Source organism: Mycteria americana, chromosome 1, assembly GCF_035582795.1.
Source record: "Mycteria americana isolate JAX WOST 10 ecotype Jacksonville Zoo and Gardens chromosome 1, USCA_MyAme_1.0, whole genome shotgun sequence".
In the NCBI taxonomy this organism is placed as follows: domain Eukaryota; kingdom Metazoa; phylum Chordata; class Aves; order Ciconiiformes; family Ciconiidae; genus Mycteria; species Mycteria americana.
In genome coordinates, this window is record NC_134365.1 from 157,836,469 (window position 1) to 157,856,295 (window position 19,827).

Here is a 19,827-nt window from a genome sequence, read left to right on the forward strand (position 1 = left end):
GAACTATTTTTAAACAATCGAAAGTGCTACTGCTCATACAAAACATAAGCAAGATGGCTGTTTTACAAATAAGGCACAGAAAAAAATAGTGGTATCTTGGAAGAAATGAAAAAATTTTTGCCAGAATTTCAAAACTAAGATGCTCCCAACATAAAAAAGGGCATATATGTTAATTAATTTTAGGGGTTTGGCCTGCCAAATGGACTATATGAATCCACTGAAAAAATCCACACTGTAACATTTTAAAGAGAGAATGCTTACCATGGTAGAATAAATAGGAAGTTCTTTAAATGGGTTAACAAGCAACAGTATATCACCAATGTACGTCTGAAAAAAGAAGAAGATACAATTGCTTTATTAAGTAATAAATTAAGTCTTTAAGGAGGATAATGGTTTTCTTCCAGAAAGGACTTTTGGCAAAGCCTGTTAAATCTAGCTATCAACATATTAAACATAATCCGCAAATTCAGAGCTTTTAACTTCATAACTTTAAATTGAGATCTAAATTTACAATTCAGATAGTATTAATTATTCTTTTTGTAATAAAACTGAGTTCTTCATAATGGAAAATTATGCATAGAAGAATTGCACTGCATATATTATTGGTAGATTATTTGAAAATTAATTTGTAATTTACTATTTGTTAAACTACAAAAATGTGACATGCCTACCACATAAACAAGCTCCTCAAGCAATTTTTTATGGGATAGATGACAGAATTTAAAAATGTTATATTGATTATGCAGAATTGATACATTAAAATATATTGCTCGTGGAATAAGACAGAGAAATTGATACATGTATCAATATGAACATATGTTCATGTGAACATATGCACATGCATATAGAAAAAAAAGTCCTGGCTATATTAAAAATAGCAAACCATCCACTGATTGCAAAGGTGCCAAGATTTTATTATTTCATATTTAAACACTCATATGTGAAAGTCATACTTAAGTATAAGAATGCAGGTTCCCTTTGCTGCTATACTTCTCACTCTCCATAAGTAGCTGCTGCTGTATCATGCTCTTAGAATGCAAAAATGCCAGACCTCTGTCTCTGAAGAGGTCAGACAGCAAACCATCATGTGAACAGTCCCAGTCATGCTGCCTTTTTCAAAATGAAGTATTTTGATTTGGGGAGGCAGAAAATAATGCCTTTCATAGTAAATGTACTATTTTTCTTCTGAAATGCAGTAATTTATTTCCTCTCTCTCCCCACCCTGACTTCACTGTTGGGTTTTCCTGCAGAATGGAACTTTATCAAGCTTGCCAAAACATGAAACAGGACGTGTTCAGTGCTAAGGAGGATTTTGGTTTGGAATTTGAATCCAAGGCCTTTTCCTTCTAAGTCTGAGAACCAAGTCACCCAAAGATGCAAGGGTTTTCAGCATTGATGCTGACACTCCACAAAAGCACAATGGCTGCTGTTGAGCAGAATATTAATGATCACTGCCTATAAATTTCCATTAAGCTAAGGAGAATGCCAGAGCAGGGTATGAGATCCTCTTAAGTACTATCTTCAGTATTTTAAAATAAAAGAAGACTTCCTTTTTCTAAATACTGAGTATCTGTGGATCCTTCTGTGGATCCTCCCGAATTCAGTTAAAGTTATCTGTGTTTGGCACCTTTGAAAGTGAGATAAAGCAAAAGAATTACTCATAATAAAATCTGATCTGATGCATGATTCTAAAAACCAGAAATTTTATTATTATTGAATGCCATAACAGCTAGAATTGAAATTCCCAAAATTTCAAAGGTATTCACGGCAACATGCCAATTCCCCATATTCCTTTAGTCAAAACAGTGCAATCAACTTATACATTTTATGAATAAGATATGAACAGGAATACCAACATTTTAAAGTGCATATTTTTCTCCAGAAGTAATCTACACCTACCCAGATGCCTCCCGAGTTTAATAGGGCAAAACCAGGAAAACCTGCTTTACGAAAGTCTTGGTATCTCATTTGGTATCTATATGATTAACATTACAATAAAGAGAAAGATTTCTGTAATATAGGAAGAGATAATAAGTAATTAAATCTCCCATGCTGAATTCTAAGCTTTTAAAATCTAAATTTCTTTTACATTTCCAGTAATCATGTGTTCTATTAAAATTAAGTTAACATAATGTTAAAGATGGAAGGAATTTTTGGTAGTTCGAGAGAGAAGATTACATGTGCCCATCAATTTTAACCAATACACTTGCTCTGTGAAATAAACACACATAAATTTTATCCTATCAAACCTATCTGAAGTGTTATTCAATTTTTTGTTTCTGCTTTTCCTATATAAACTTGAGAAATCGCACACATACGTCCTGATCCATTTAAATCTTAGTCATGAGTCTGGAGCAGGTTACTGTCCAGTACTTATGATAGCAATCCTATTTTTCCCATTCTCTCATTTGGTCTTTTTTGAAAGCTTACTGTTGATAGGTGAGTAGCAACTCACATATATCTGATTATTATTGAAACGCTTCTGAATCTCATAAAGCAGGCTGCTGTCTGTTAGCTCACTCAGAGAAGCCAGGTCATCATTTGGAGCTGGAGGCATTAGCTTGATCTACAAAACACAAATTAGAGAAATAAAATAACTTCACAACCAATCATTCTGTACTGTAGTGTTCTAACTTAAAGTATAAACCTAGATCACTGAATTTATGGAAATAAAATGCATTAGGAAACTGGAAAGTTGTCAATCCTCCCAAACAATTACACATCATTAATCTTAAGCAAGAAAAGAACATAAAAAATTATTATCAATGTTAAGGTGTATACCATCATGAGTCTGATGGGCTCTTAAGAACATAGACCCCTACTAGAGTGCCATTTGCTATCCCTGAACCCATAAAGATCCTCAGCTCAAATGCAATTCTCCTGCTCTCTTCATTAAATGTTTACAGCAGAAGAAATCAAGACTATAAAAGTTTGTGCACATGTAAACTATTTATTGCACAGTATTTAACAAAGCTCTTATACTACTCTTCATCATACAGGATTTAAAATTCTATTAGATTTTTTCCTGCAGAATAGAAGGAAGTTAATAAGAAGTGGGAATCATGTTGTCAAGGAGACCAGAAGAGATTCAGAAGCAGCTACTTTAGCCAAAAGTGGAGAATGAAATGAGCTTAACATTTTTGAGATTTAGGAGGAATAATATAAGCTCTGCAAGGTAAAGTAATGCTAAGGAAAGCAAAACAAAATCCAAAAGACAGAACAGGAGACAGAAGAAAAAAGAGTCAGTGATAGACAAAATAAACATTGATACATTAAGCAGTGTGGTTATAAATTATGATCTACACTTAAAATGTAGGTTGATTCCTTTTTTATGTCAGCTCGAAGAAAAACATTTTTGCATCTCAGCAGAATACCTAGAAACAGAAAATTCTCATGTGAATGATGGTAGAATTATTTGAATTGTTTGTTCAGAATTTACTAAAATACTCTCTTGGTGTCTGTTTTGAGGATGGACAATGAAGATGAAACGTCTTTGTTCTATTGTTCTGCTTAAGATGAAGGCTCAGAAGAAAAGCAGACACTGCCCTTTCTGGGAGAACAACTCAGCATCCTCAGCCTCTGGCAGTGGCATGTGGCAGGAAATCAGTGACAGAAGCAGCAAGCAGACTGGGAGATTTTGGAAGGAAGATGGAGTGTGCTTCTGGCAAGAAGACGACCCCAAAGACTACGGATACTGCTATTTAATATGGGGGATCTAATCCCAAACTACCGAACTTCTATTGTTTCCATAGGTTCAAGGTCTAGTTCAGAAATCACGAGGCTCTGGGCTCTCTTCCTACACTTGTCAGAGCTGCATGGTGTGATATTGCTGAAGAATTTCATCTTAATGATATAAGACTAACAATCTCTCTTTGTCTCAATGTTTCCAGATTCTTGAAACATACATACAAACACGCATTCACATGCAATTTTTTAGGTGACGATAAGCAAACACCAGGAAGGTTGTAGTCATAAACAAGCAGGATGAATTACATGTGTTTTGGTATCTTCTCTAAATCACAGATCTGTGGCTCTATCAAAATTGTTCTTCTAAAAATAGGACTATTGAATACCAGTATCAAAATATTCAATGAATAGTCATAAAACAGATGGCATTGCTTACTCTTCTATTTCAGCAAGAAGAAACAAACGATGCACACCAGACATCACAACCACAGAACCACTAGCCCTTATGACATAAAACAAAATCTTGTATTTTCTGTTCAAATATCTCACCAGCTTTACTCATATTCATATGCTGGTATAGTACAAATGAAGTTACAAAGCCTTGAAACCTTCTCTAGTCTACAAACAGAGAAATACAAATGCAAATTGTAGAATATCAACCTCACACTTCATTTTACACTAAATATTCTCATGGTTCAACATGTTTGTCAAAAAATAACTGCTTTCACATCAGCACAAAAAAAACCCTCCAAGACACCTCTTTTTATCTGTACTTATTGCATGTTTGACTCACTCCATGCCGCTATGAACATTTTTTCCTAGCTTCTAAGCTTTTTTATGGTCTTAGTTACCCTAATGCAATTGCTTACTGTCCAAACAAACTGTCAAGCACTATACTTGGTTTTCAGTCACTTGCCCAACTCAGCCTACTCTTGTCTTCACCTAAGTCCAGTACTGAATAATGAGACTCAAGCTTAATTACTAAAGAAACCGCAGAATAGAGCAAAATTAATTCTAGGAAGTGTTACATAACATGTACAAAGCCATAGCTCCTCACAGAGGAAATGTATACGTAAGCAGGGCTTGCAAGGTCCCAGCTTCTGTTGAGTCCCAGAGACCTGCAGTACCTTTTATCTATAGAGGGCACGCTCTGCTCTTTTCTCTACTTCATGCGCTATAGCTATTATCGCATTTTTGTTTCTTGTAATAGCTCTATCCTGGAGATTTTCACAATAATATTGGGGACTTCAAAAAACTTCCATTTTGGGACTGACACAGTGACTGGAAAAATTTGGGGACCTCTGCTTCAGTTTTTAAATCATTTCCTTACTATTCCTCTCAAGACAAACACATTCAGTAGAAAATAATGCTTAAAACAAGTATATGAGGAAGCAGGCAAACTCCTCACAGAAAGCTGCCACCTTTTTTTATCAGCTCTACCAACAGGCAATAAATGTTGACGACCAAAATGGTATATGTAAACCTCATATGCATGTAAGAGCATGAATATTAGCAATAGATTTTTCAATGTTTTTCCACTCCCCCACTAAAACAGGAAAGGCAGGTATCTAATCTGCATCCCATCTGCAACAGACGTTGAACTAGATAGATAAGGTAGCAACCCATAAAAAATGTAAGGAAAATGTACCTTACAACAGTAGCTCTAGATGTACTAGCTGCATAGATGTACAAGGACAAGAGGCAGTAGTGCCCAATCACACTTTAATGATGTTTTATATTTCCTTCTTTCCCCCTAAAAATTGTGAAAAAACACCTCTCATTCCATTATAGTCCAAAAAAGCAATAAATGTACAAATGCAAAAGAGTAAGTATCTCAAGGAGATTATTTACTAGACTTGCTAATGTAATGATTGTTTTTTATATGAACACGTAAAATGTACTTACTCCAACATGTAAACCGTGCAAATAGGCCAGCTGAAAATTTCAAAAGGTACCTTTCCACAGTCCTCATCTCACTGATTCATGTTTTTCAGAAGACATGCACTCTAAAATGGTGGAGTCTATCAACATGTTACTGTGACTATTCTCCTTTTTCCTGTCTTTTTAAATACTTGCTTTTTAAAATATTTGTATTTTCAGGCTCAGAAAGTAGAATATGAGTTTCAAACAAGACAAACATACACAGGTTGCCTGCCTGCTATATCTGTATCTTTCTGTCTACCTATTCTGGAGGTGTATTCCTCACCCTATTAAAGTGAAGGCAGATTTTTCTGTCACACAGAAGATGGCATTTCTTGCTCTTTTTGTTTTTAATCATAGCAGTTGGATGTGGCTGGCTAGAAAACAAGAATTCCACTTGGTAAAAAAAATAGTAAATTAGATTTTGACATTTGTTTTTGATGATGCACATTGGAATAGAACAAAATTAACAAAAGAATTCCAAGAACTTTTTTAAGTTTCTTGCAGAGGGAAAGCAGATGAAAGACAGAAGCCTGTGGCCTCCTTCCCTTATTAGTATGCTCACCTGGCTTGCAGGAACAAAGCAGGCCTAGGTCTTCACTCCCTTGTGTGCTATCAAAACTCAGAACACCTGTGCCAGAGAATGAGCTTCTCTTAACCTATCCCTATAAAGATTAAACCTACGCTAGGCTAGAGACAAATGTCTTTATTTGTAAATAAAAGAGGGGTTTGGATTCGAGCACTGCCCTGGGGTTCTCCATTTTTTCTGAACTGTTAGCACGCTTCCTTGTACATTCTTGGCTCGTGCCAGCCAGCACTCATGCAGATAATACCTGGGCATCATTCGGGCCCCATGTCAAGGGTCATATCCCATAGGCTGTCTGGGTATGGCCCCATCTTTTGTGGGAGAAAGGGGTTTTGTCTTATGGATATGCACTGACCCACCCCACATATCCCTAGGCCAGAGAACAGGCCCTGGCTTGGTTTTATTTCATAATCTAGATATAGCCAAAGATGCTGACTCTATAGATAGATGGTTAGAAATGGGAAGTGCTCAGTTAAACTCTGAGTAAGGGAAATGAAATCTTTTTCCATTAACTTTTTTTTCCTATGAAGTTTAGGATTTGGTGATTCAGCATTTTCTAACACTCTCTGCATCAACATTCACAGTTCAAGGAGCAAATAAATCACATCGAAATTAGAAACTCTAAATGCATTAAAGGCACAACCGATTTGACCTGGTAGTAAACATTATTTACATTATTATAATAACTTATTTGTGGGCTCCTTCAAATTCTGTTCTTGTCATCTACTTTTCTGAGCATATTGATGAATTTTCTCTATTTTTTTGCCTTGATGCATGTAGCTGGCTATCATACTGATTGCATGATGCATATTTTATGGGACATAAAAGAAAAATAGCCATAAATACAGCATAAGTTCCAATATAACTATGCCTCTGGAAGTTATTAGTTTTTGAGGGTTTTGTAATGCTAACAATGAAGATTCCTATTTACTCATTTAAATTACATTTAAATTAACAGCATTCACAATCTGCTCAGATAATAATCTCTAATGATTTTTAATTTTTTAGATACTTGTGTCACTGAAATAAGTATGCATTCTAGCTCTTATGTGTAATACTACGATATACACGGTTGTCCCTTGTGTATGTGGTAAGTGATACTAGAACAATCAAAAGGGCATCAGGGGATACTCTATCATACAGTTCATACGGCCAACAATATGTAAACAAGAATTATAAGCCAAAGACAAAATATTTTTTTAAAAAAGACTCAATTAAGAAAAAGAAAAGATTTAATCAATATTTGTTTGTAGCATGAAGCACATGATTCAATTCCAGGCTAGTAATTTCAATCTGCTATCAGAAAAATATCCTTCCCAGCTGAGAGGAAGAGAAATTGCCAGCTATGATAAAATTCTGGAAATTATTCATACTGCTTTCTCTGTTTGGCAGCACAGACCTTAACATTACAGATGATCAAAGAACATCTTTTACCTAGGAAAAAGCAAAAGCTAATACAAGCCAAGAGAGACCCAAAATGCTTTATCAATGTAGTCATTTGATCCCCATCTCCTATGCTTAATGTAATAAAAATCTTACTTCATGAGAAATAATATTTTGCTAAGGCTCTTTTTCATTATTTTTGCAATTAAAAAAACCTGAGGCTACATATAAATTTGAGCTGTTAGTTTTCTCAAAGCCAAAAAAGTTACGAGCTTTCTCTATTAAAAATGCATGTTTCAGATGTAATAAGATGAAATTTTTCCCTCTGATCCCCCAATAAAGACCTAATCTGCATGCCATATTGCCTAAGAATGTATGAAATTTCTGACACAAAGCATAGGAAATATCATGCTGATCTATTTCAATAATATATGAACATAAAATCCAAGTAATGACTCCACATATCCTATTGAAAAATTAAACAGTACATGATTACTTTGAATGTAGTTTGGAATGCAACTGGTAAGAATAAAAGATAGTGAAACTCATTAGAATTAATATACCCAAGAGGCAGGGATAGGGGGAAAGGGTTGTTCAAAGCTTTCCTTTGGTATCAGCACTAAATAAAAATTTTACTTCCCAAACTGTGAAATAAAAAAAATAAAAATGTGTTACTTGGAAATACCATCTCTGAAAACTAAGATCTACATATTATATACACAAATAATGATATGATATACATATACCTACAGTTCATAATGCATGGAAAGTAGTATAGAATACAATCCCCATCCTCACAGGGTAACAAAAAAATACATTAACAAGAATATTCAAAGTACACAGAAATTTTGGTCTTGATTGCTTTTCTTCAACTATGGCAGTTTTTGCTGCTTCTTGCTTCTTGGGGCCAGAAGCCAGCTTGTGATAGGTATCTCCTTATGCCACAGGAGAATAGAATGGAAGAAACAAAGCACTGCTCATAGTAAGCAAAGTGTTTAAGTTACTGCAGCTTAATGTTCTGTAAGAAACTGAGGCTGCTAATAAATACAACCAAAAAACACTAGCAAGAACATGCTGAAACAAGAAATATCTATGATTGAAAGGTCAGTTTTCAGGATCACAATTATGTCACTTCAAAAAAAAAGAAAAAACCCTCATATTTTCATTTTTCATTTGACAAAACATGGGAATTCTTTAGTTTACTAAAATTAAACTATTTCCTGAAGTGATTAAACTGTTTTACCCTCTTTTGTCCATAAGAGCCAAAGCTTATTAAGACCTTGCCAACTGAAAAGTTCTGTTAATCTATGATTTTTTTTTAATGCAACCAGTCATTTAAAAACACAACAGCTGGAATAGCACAGTTTCTAACCTATCCTATGTAAGTGCTGATTTCTTATTCATTTCCAAGGGAGCATCACTCCTTATTCAGCAACTGCAGATATTGGCCAAGGTTTGTAGTTTCTACTGCTTCTAAAAGACCACAAGATACACATTCCTTCTAGCTCATGTAGAGCAGAATTTCACAGAGTTTTCTGCAGAAATTTCTCAGCTAATGGAGCTAAAAGAGAATCACCTGCAATTCTGCTGTCTTGTCTTTGAATTGTAACCTGAAGTGACTCTAAGATCATGGTGGAGGAGAAAACTACCAGCATGAAAACCTCTGGTTGCTCTTTCTTACCTGGGAGATTAGCTGCTCTTCTTCCAGTCAGTTTCTGCACATGTTTTACTGCACAAACTATAAAGCAAAAGTCTAGCCTAGAGATAATGAAAACTTGAATAATTTTAGCTAGCTCTGCATCAAAACAGAATCAAGCAGAAGGAAATATATATGTTGCATCTAGAAGCAAGTGACAGTCTCAGCGAATTTTGTAAGCTAAACACCTCCCTCTCTTTTCCTACAAGTACAGGAGGGTTCCTTCTAATAGGGTTGCAAGCATTTACTTTTTCTGACCAGCAGTGCTTCTCTTTTGGATTGACTGTGTTTTCATCACATCACTGCACAGTCAGCAAGGCCAGAAATTGTATGACATGAAAACAAGATGTAAGCCAAGTGCAAAACATTTTGTGGTATCTTCTGACTGTATAGGGAAATGAGCGCTCTACGGGATTCCAAAGCTGGGGACTTTCAGAGATGGACTCGTACGATTGACACATGAACTCACTGATTGATCTCATATGATTAACACATTCCTCTGAAATGTGTTCAAACAAAAAGCAGTGGAGTGTGCATGATTCTGCCAAGGCAGTTATACAGTATTTTTTTGAACTGAACATGGTTTAAATGGAATCAGCATCTTGCTCTTGTTATGCTTCAAACTCACAGTAAATTATTTTAAATGGAAATTCTCTCCTCCTCCCCCCAATTCTAAAGTAGTTTTTTTCTTAAATGGGTAAATACTTCTGGAATATGTGATTCCCAAATACATGTAACAGAAAATAAAACCCCTTGTACCAAAAAAAACCCCAAAACCTCAACCCAAACAACACTTAAGTCCTAAACACTCGAAGTTAGGACATGCCAGATTTACAAGCAACAGATAACTGCCTCCTTTTGCATTCGCCCTATACATTGAATGAGATTGTGATCCTGTGGAGAAAACCGTAAAGGGTATCCAAATAATCAGTGCTTGCATCCTAATGCATTAGCACAAGAAAGGGAGTTAACACTGCACCTGTAAATCTGGCAATTCCTAATTTTAACTTACAGTCACTTATTTTGCAACGTAATATTCCTTAGACATTCTTTTTGCTTTTGCAGTCTCCCAGGTTGTTTTTCTTTCCTTTGCAAACCGAAGTTGGAGACAAGAGCACACTTTGGGCAGTGCTAACAGTTGTCCCTCCCCTGTTGTGCACCATGAACAGCGTTTGAGGAGCTCTGAGCCCTCCGAGTGCCACAGCCCCTGAGCTGCCACCAGCAGCTGGCAGGAAGCAGCTGTTCAATTTGCAGAGAGGGAACTCTTTGCAGGGCCAGATTGACTGCAGGGAGTGATCAAGGAGACAAGGCTCCACAGCGCAAATGATACTGCTGTGTGGTGAGGGGAAAAAAATTACTATGGTCTTCGGCTTCATTAAGTTTACAATTTCCAGACCTAAGCCTAACAAGCATTTCAAGAAACTGCATGCCTTTACCTGTTCAAGTTTGGTTGTAGTGCTCACAGTGACATTTTCAGCTGCACTGTCTTGAGATTGCTGCTTACATAAGCCTTTAGCTGCATCTTTAAACATGGTGTCTTTCTCCAGCAAACTGTCTTGCTTGGAAATCGGTAAAGCCAGGGGATTGCTACAAAGAGAATCAATAAAGCAATTAGACTCCTCCTGAAGATGTCAGACAAACAAAAGATTGCCAAATGTGGGTGGCACAAACACAGAACTAAGATACAATTCAGGGCTGAGACACTAGTTCCCAGTCCAAGTACAAAAAAGAAATTGCTGAGAAATAAACTGTTCACCCGGGTTGGTCTGTTCCCAAAGACACAGAGCAAACCACTTTGATTTAAAATGCACCTTTATGCATATCTTTTCTGAAGCAGAACTGAGCAAGCCAAAGAGAATATGCATGAGTCTGCTTTTGATAGCACTAGGCTGGCAAATCAATAGCCAATTTGGAAACTGAATTTAAAATACACAATTAACCTACGCAATGCTGTTTTGAAAAATAATATGTTTTAAAATAATTCAATACAGATATGGCTATTGTGGTTAATAAAATTAAATTCCACCACTTTTTAGCTTACTTTTAATCAGACAATATCCAAGATATATTTTATGACCAAAAGCTGCTTTGAATTTGTGATATGCTAAAAAACCCCAGGCAAACAGCAGACTCCTGAAATTACTGCAATGATACACAACACTCTTCCTTCACATATAAGTTAAACCTATTCTTACACACATGGAGATGTTTTCCTACTGACACTCAGACCATATCACACTTCTGAAAAACAACAATGCCAAAATCTTGGATTATTTTGGCAGTGTTTTACATCCAGAGGACTTAGTGAGGAATCAGCACCAGGAGCTGAGAACACAAATACCTTAAAAAATAATCGTCTGGGCTCTGACAGTACAAATGAGACAATCTCATGGAGTGTACAGCAGCTCCTTGCCAAAATGTGTGCATAATTTCTTTGAAAGGAAATGTGGACTCAATGTGGAAATGGGGGAATAGTGCATTCCACTATGGGATAAAGCCCAGATGTCAAACTTAGTTAAAAAAAAATCTCATTTTTACTCTAAGTTACTTGAGTTTGATCACTGATTATAATGAAGCCAGGATTACACACACCGTTAACTCAAACGAAATTAAGGAGGACCCATAGCTAACACTGATTTCCATTGCTGTTGGAAACAAAACTGAAACACAGATGTAGTTTTAGAAAGATACAGTCCTAAGCAAAGGCAAAGCACCTTCTAAGCAGAATTCATTGGAAAAACAAGTCAAAGTAGTTTCCCATTGGAAAAAAAATACATGAACAAACCCTTTCTTTTGATGAAACCCTCAGTCTGCAAACGAAGGAAGAATTCGTTTCAACATTTTGTAATGAAATATACACAATTTCCTTTCTAATGATGTCCTGCTTCAGACATTTTAATGTAAAATATCTAAAGGAACACTAGTGAAAATAATTATTTTTTTTTTTTACTACTTTGATTGATCTAAGATAAATTTGCCATAAATTTGATTACCAACTGTCACATGGACAAAAGATCCAAGAGCCCACTGGTTTTGCCCTTTTTCTTGGTTTGGATTGCAGAACAGAAAAGCCATTAGTCAACTCTTTTCATGAACTTGGCAATTAGATGTCATAGACTAAGAGATATCAGAGATTAGATGGTAGAAGAAATGAAATAGCTGTGACACCCACAAGCAGAAATGTCTAATACTAATTCACATTTTACCTAGACTCAGAATTGAACAAAACATAATTAAATACAAAGTTTTCTTTTTGAGTAGTCTTTTGTTATTGTCCAAAACTGCTCAAGTTCCTTTGGTCTGAATTATTTTTAAGATCTAATCACAGACAAAGAGAAGAAAGATTTAAAGAAAAGCATAAGCCAAATGAATTCAAATTTTAAAACCCAAAGCACTCCCATTTATAACTTTTTATTATTTATGTGATGTTTCTTTTAAATTGTAAAGATCCAGGATTTTTTTGCTGTGAAGTTGAACCTTACCCATTCAATCTTACCACTTTTGTGTTAACTATACAACACACATTAGAAACACTTCTTAAACTTCAGCTGTAAACTCCTCGCTACCAAATAAACTTTTCAGGTGTCACAAAAGAGAAGTAGGTTGTAAATCACAGCAAAGTGTGGGGGAAAAAAGGTGCCTACTGTTTCTACAGATGCATTTTGAACTTAAGAGGACAATAATAACATGACTTAACAGGCATATTCCATGTATTGATGTACAGGAGAATAGCCTATAAATTGTGTGCATTTGTGAGGTACTAATAGGACTTTACATGATGGAAATGCTGACATATAATTCATATTACACCACAAATATGAATGGTTACAAGAAAGAAAAAACATATTAAAATTCCTCCAACAGTTCATTATGACCCAGGTTCAAGAAGACACTGTGAAAAATAAAACAAACTGAAATAAAATGTTTCCAGAAAATAGTGGCTTTTTAGAAAAATATTTCTATTAACATTCATGTATTTCTATTAGTCACAAGATGAAGTCAAGCAATGCCATTGAAAATTGAACTATAAGACAGTGCAAGAGAAGATTTTATGTTAATGTAGGCAAGTGGATTAGCATGGACTGTCTTGGTTTATGAAAATTAATGGATAATTAATAGATAATTAACCACAAAGGGAGACTTAAGCCAAAATAATGTTGCATAATAGACAGGAAGGAGAGTTATCTAGGGTAATCTTATTTGAACAAGGTAGGACTGTTGCTACCAGCATACCTAACCAGGAAAAAATCTTGCATGTTTTATGGAGGAACAGTCATTTTAATTTTTAGGTGTATAAGCCATCATGTATGGAATTAATTTGAAGTTTTGTGTAGGTTTTTTTTAGATAAACTGAGATGATTTTCTATAAGTTGCCATCCTCTAGCATGTCCTTGTTTTTTATGAAAAAAGAAATCATACAAAAACCTGGGAGCTGACAATCAAATAATTGGCAGGTTATTGGCATCAATATTTGAATCACTGCTGCAGCTTATAACTTCATAGAAAGATGTTATAAAAAGCATTATATCAAGGCAGATTCTGCAATGATGTTTTCATGGGCTCTTTGAGCTTATAGCTTTTTTCGGAGAGAACTTCTGTTACTGTCATCCTTCCACAGGCAATTCTGAGATCCTCCAAACAACTTCTAAGCCAGTTAACATCTGTAAACTGTATAATGTCTGAAACTTCAGTCTAAAAAACTTTTTAAAGTTACATAACAGAAACTTCAGAATGGATTAAATACTAGAAGAGTGTTTGAAACCACTAGAATAATTGAAATGCAAGTTGCTACATAAATGGTTAAATGGAAATGCTCTGTAAGAAGAAAAAGGTAATCTGTTTTCTGCTTTGTTGTCTCGAACATATCTATGTATATTTTATTTCACATTCTTCTGCTGATTTTGAAACACATCCATTACTATAATTAATATTTACTTACTTAAATATGTATCAGAAAATATATAATGTGATTAAGTTAGTATTACTTTGAGAATAAGTTCCCAATTTTTTAGTATTTATTACTACCTAGATGACTGCACTATCTGTGTGCTTAGGGACTATTTCACCAAGAAAAGTTCTACAAGTACATTTAGTAAACTAGAAGTGCAGCGGTGATCACTGCAGCCATATCATGAGCCTAAAGTCACCTTTAAACAGATACGGCAAATTTAATTTCCTGAACTATAAGCTATGTCAATTAATGTATTCTGGTGCAGGTATTTTTGCCAGTGGAGTAACAGAATTTCTTCTGATTGTATCATTAGAATTAAAACTGGCAAAACTTTCCAGCATAGACCTTAGGTTTGCTGCATTGGTCAACCTTCAAAAAAACCTCATGACATTACGAAAATTCTGTCCTTTAGGTAATTTACTTGGTCAACCTTCAAAGAAACTTGTACTGGTAATAGAAAGGAAAGACAAATGTTGAATATATGACAGTGTGGTCTCCAGTACGAAACCAGCTCCCTACTTGTTGGTCTCCACTGACACCCATTTTCATGGGCCAGGTTCCACCATTTTATTCACAAATGATAATACTTTAGCAAAACAGTAAGAAACACTCAGATAAGGTGGCAATGCATTAATGAATGGTACATCACAAACACATTTGTAAATCCTGATAATGAGATGCTGTTAAAATTTATATAATGCAATGAGCAAAGTGCATTTCCTGGAAATTACTGTACTGGGCATAGGTTTTGGTAGCAGAGGGGCTGCAGGGGGGTCTCTGTGGGAAGAGGCCACATGTTGCCCCATGCTGGACACAGCCGGTTTCAGCCAGCTCCGCAATGGACCTACCATATTACACAGCTGAGCCCACTGGCCAAGCTGGTGGCACCTCTGTGAAAACGTATTTAAGAAAGGACAGAAAATGCCACAGGGAGGGAGGAAGAGGGAACAAAAAGACTGAGAAACAAAAGAGGGACCACCAAGGTCAGAGGAGTAGGAGGTGCTCCACAGCAGAGCAGGCACCACCACCCCCTGAAGGGACTTCAGCTATTTCTCTCTGCCGCCGCTTCCTTCTTGCTCTTTTCCTGTGTGGCACATGGAGGAGCCACGCTGGCCCAGTTACACCCCTGGAAGGACTGCAGCCTGTGGATAGGTCCACACCAGAGCAGATACTTCCCTGAAGGCACTGTGGCCCTTGGGGGACCTACACTGGAGTAGGCAGTCTCCCAAAAGTACTGCAGCTTGTAGAGGACCCATGCCAAAGCACAGGAAAAGAGCAAGAAGGAAGGAGAGGCAGATAGAAATAACTGCAGCCCTGCCCTGTTGAACCCTGAATCCCTCACTGAAGGGATTAAGTGTAATTTGCATCAATAACAAAGGGGAAGAGAAGAGGTGCTTGGAGTGAAGTTGAGCTTCAGAAAGGGGGAGGAAAGGTGTTTTCCCTAAGTGTATAAATGTTTGCTTCCTTTTTTGCTTTCCTTTCTAAGCAGTGTAAATCTAACTACAAATTTGTAACTGCCTGGAGCTGTATCATTTTATTTGTGATTGCACATATTATTTTTACTTGCAGGACTTCTCTCATAAGCAACGGTAATTTTACTGCACTATTTCCATCTACCTTAATAAAAGGATGTTTGGGTCTACAGTATTAACCTCTAATAATTCTGCTAAGGCAATGCCAGATAATTTTACTGGCAATTATAACAATGTATTTTGTTACTCATAGTCTATATTTACAGAATTAAGGTTGACAAAAAGACATGAGAGATACAAATACAAAAGATGATTCAGCAGATTTCCAAGATGAAAGTTACTTGACCCATCAAATTGCGCAGAATCACAGAATCACAAAATGGTTGAGGTTGGAAGGGACCTCTAGAGGGCATCTTGTCCAACCCCCCTGCTCAAGCAGGGATACATAGAGCCAGTTGCCCAGGGCCATGTCCAGATGGATTTTGAATATCTCCAAGGACACACCGACAGGATTCACAGATTGACAAATACAGTTCAAATGATAATCTGGCCTCAGTGCATCACTCTTAACAACAGAAACACTTACAGTTTATTGGAAATTCTGGGCAGATCATGGATGATCTCTTCATATGGCTCTTCTTGAGATAAAGTAGAAACAGCTAAAGGGTCTTTCATTTTTTCCTCCCAAACAATTTCAGCCTTCAGAAGCATTTCCTCAATAAACTCAGAAGCTGCCACATCTAAGACATTGGAACACCAAGATATCAGACAAAGAAAACAGTGCAGAAAAGCTCCTTTCAGTTCAAATCTCTAGATCAGATTAAGATTAAGCATCTGGCTAGATAAAATGAAAAGAATTGCTCAGATATTGATCATAAAATAATAATTGAAATTACTGAGAAAACAAAGACAAAGTAAATTCAGTATGGAATTAAATTGTCATTTCCACAACCTCAAAACCATTCTCACTGTGTAGTGAACCGAAGTATTATTTAGTAATTCATAGGACTTCAGGAAAAGCAACACAGCTGTTTTCAACTCTGTATTTCAATGAAAACATGTACTGAAATCCTTTTCAAACCTTTTACATTTCTACAAACTAGATTTATATGTCTTGCACATACAGAAGTGCTGAAATCAGTTGTGTTTGCAGACCAGAAATATAGTTAACTGTGTTAAATACATACTAAATTTGGTTAGCTAGCTGTATTATTAGATGATCTCAATTTGGTCCATAGCTTTTTATAAAAATACAAACTGGTATGTATCTAACTACAAATAACTTTCCTGAGGTTATGAAGTTCTAAGTGTTATGAAGTTCTCTGTGAGTGTATTTGTAGGTGGTACATTATTTGAAGCGTCACATATCTTAGTTTATTATGTAAAGGAAGTTTCTCCTCATAATGTGACAGAAAGATTCTATTTTCTACATTACTGGGTTCCTTCTTCATTTTATCCTGGGCACAGAAGGTTCAACAACCATATGGTTCTTCTCTCCAACACTGGTATCTAGCATTACTGCGTTAGCCCTGCTTTGATCATTGGGTTAGGCCCAATGTTGATCTGAAGCTCCTTCCAACCTAATATATTCTATATTTATGTTATCTTTAGAGCCAGTGCTTCAGCTCCCTGTTGCTATCTGGTCTAAGAAGGTGCCTTCTTCTGTGGGAAACAACAGGTGTTACACTTGAAAACTGGATGGTGAATTTGTTTTCAGTCAACAGCTATAGAGATTCCAGTTCATGAGGCTATGTACTATCATCAGTTGAGAAGGAGAAAGGAAGTCAGTAAGATGTCACCAAGGAAGTGTAAATGCAGCTACCACCAAGGCACTGAAGAACTTAGAAAGAAGAAACATAACTAAAAATAAACAGGGAATGCAGCAAATGGAAAAACATGTTATCATTTGATATGACATCCTGCGTGATCATGACTAGCAGTTCTCAACAATACATGAAAAAACATATATACACACATGCATATGTCTATATAACTCTACACACTATATAAACTATATGTATACACATATATATGTGTGCCTCTGTGTGTATAACTAAGAAAGCAAGAAGGAAAGAAAACAGTGTCACAGTAACTAGTATATACATAATATACATGGATTTTCACCTACCTGAAGGCTTTTCATTATTGCAGTTGAGAAGATTGGGATTTGCCCAGTGCATCAAAAGCAGCTTCACAAGGTTGGTCTAAAATGGGCAAAAAAGGAGGTGTTTGAAATGGCAGAAGTAGGACAGGAGCAGTATACCTGCCATTCAGTTTACTCATTCCTTCCTCCACTAGCTGACATCATATGATAAACCATAGGCAACACCTCCAAAATACCACCCTCTGCAGCCACTACACACATTGGTATAAATCACAAAGGGCAGAATAAAATACAGTTCTTGTACGATTTCAGTGTACCCTCAGCATAACTCCACCCCCAAAGTCTCCCTCCATCCTTACACATGTAAGGATGTAAACAAATCTGCATCAGTAAGGAAAAAAACTAACCCTTCATCACCACCTGTCATGACTTAGATCACAAATATTTCTTTATGCCTAACTAATTCAACAACTGTGTACCATTGCTGCCAAAGGGGTATGAGTCAGAGCCATCATGGAAGTAAATCTGTTCTCTGTCAGTAGTATAAATTGGCACATTTATCTTATGTTTACCAAATCCATTTAACGTATTAGTAATGGTAGCAATTATAGCACGGTAGAGTAGGGTAGAGTATCATATAATGAAAAAGTCTAAAACATATTTTTCAATTCCTGCAAGAATGCTGCAAGCAACTGTTTTTAGTGAGCTCTTCTATAGCTGCACCGAAGTCTCTAGAGATATTTCTCCATCAAAGGCCGTAGTAATGTCTACCCTGATAAACTGGTTGGTCAGAAAGGAGTAAGAAACTGCACAAGGAACAAAAAATACATTTAGAATATGAATATAGAGGTCAACTAAATGAGAAAACTGTTTGCACTTTTGGATATATGCTAAAGTAAATAGAATTTATAATGTAAATGTAACCAACAGGGGAGGCCAGGATGAGCACAGGGGAAAATAAGCTGTGCAGAAAAGAAAGGATTCTTCAGAGCAGAAGAAGAGAGCTGCACATAAATGAGACCTGAATTGGAAGGCAGCTAAGGGAAAGGATAGTAATTTGGCATCAAAACAAGCAATAAATAAATAAATGAATAAAGGCTAAAAAGGAAGGAAATAAACGCAATAAAAATAATAAAATTCAATATGGATTCAGTATACAGGGGGCAACTTACTACAAAAGACCATGATAAGGAGGAATCAGTTAAATGCAAAAAATCCCCGAAACTTCTAAGCACAGAAAACCAGGAAAATATTATTGCAAATTTCTACAGAAATAAAAAGATCTTGCTCTCCTCAGCTTTCTAATGCTGGCTTTCCATTCTGACAGTAACAGCAGAAAATTCAGCAAACTGTGGAAGCAGGGAGGAAGCCATAACAGGTTTATTTCCAAATCCAATTAGCCCTGCTTTCAACTCAGAACCCTCAACACATATATCTCTGTGTTTTTTCATTATGAAAAAATGGAGCATGCTTAGTCATTGAGCTGACTAAATCAGTAGCAGTTGCATAATCTTGTTAACAGCTATTCTGAAAAGTGGTAGTGGTTCTATCAGAGGAGGGGGGGGTTTAAATGCACTTTCGGTTTAGTAACAATACACAGCTTTTTGGGTTACCAAAGTTCTGGATTTATGCCACAAGAAGTCCCTTCCATGCTGCAATGTCAATGCTTCCTGCTGCCAAAGAACTAACTCCTGCTGGAAATCCTTGATGCACATCCCCAAGCCAAAGGTATCCAGGTCACTGCTAATTTCAATTACCTGCTTGTGCATATGCAAAACTGTCTGTGTTAGTTTTAACCTCATTCACTTATGTTTTAGAGGGAGTATTTTAAAATCTGATTGCCAGATCTTCAGAACTGTGCCTAACAGTAGAAATATTTGTAATTACAGCAATTTATCACTATCCAAATGTATTTCAATTGCAGAGTTACAAATGAAGTAGATACAACTGTGTTAAGAAAAACTGCAATATCTAATGAAATATTGTAGACCCTAAGAATAAAATGACAACATATATTTTGATTCTTAT

At 36.1% G+C, this 19,827-nt stretch overlaps 1 protein-coding gene across 1 annotated transcript in view; it reads right to left on the reverse strand.

Moving 5' to 3' along the window:
- MYO16 (myosin XVI) overlaps positions 1–19,827 on the reverse strand; it is a 404,772-nt gene that overhangs the window by 181,015 nt on the left and 203,930 nt on the right. The window contains exons 8-12 of the mRNA XM_075525989.1: positions 17,824–17,899; positions 16,282–16,435; positions 10,709–10,859; positions 2,456–2,566; positions 262–327 (exon numbers count right to left, since the gene is read on the reverse strand). Coding sequence (XP_075382104.1) covers positions 262–327; positions 2,456–2,566; positions 10,709–10,859; positions 16,282–16,435; positions 17,824–17,899 — 558 coding nt within the window. The remainder of the gene's footprint in view (positions 1–261; positions 328–2,455; positions 2,567–10,708; positions 10,860–16,281; positions 16,436–17,823; positions 17,900–19,827) is intronic.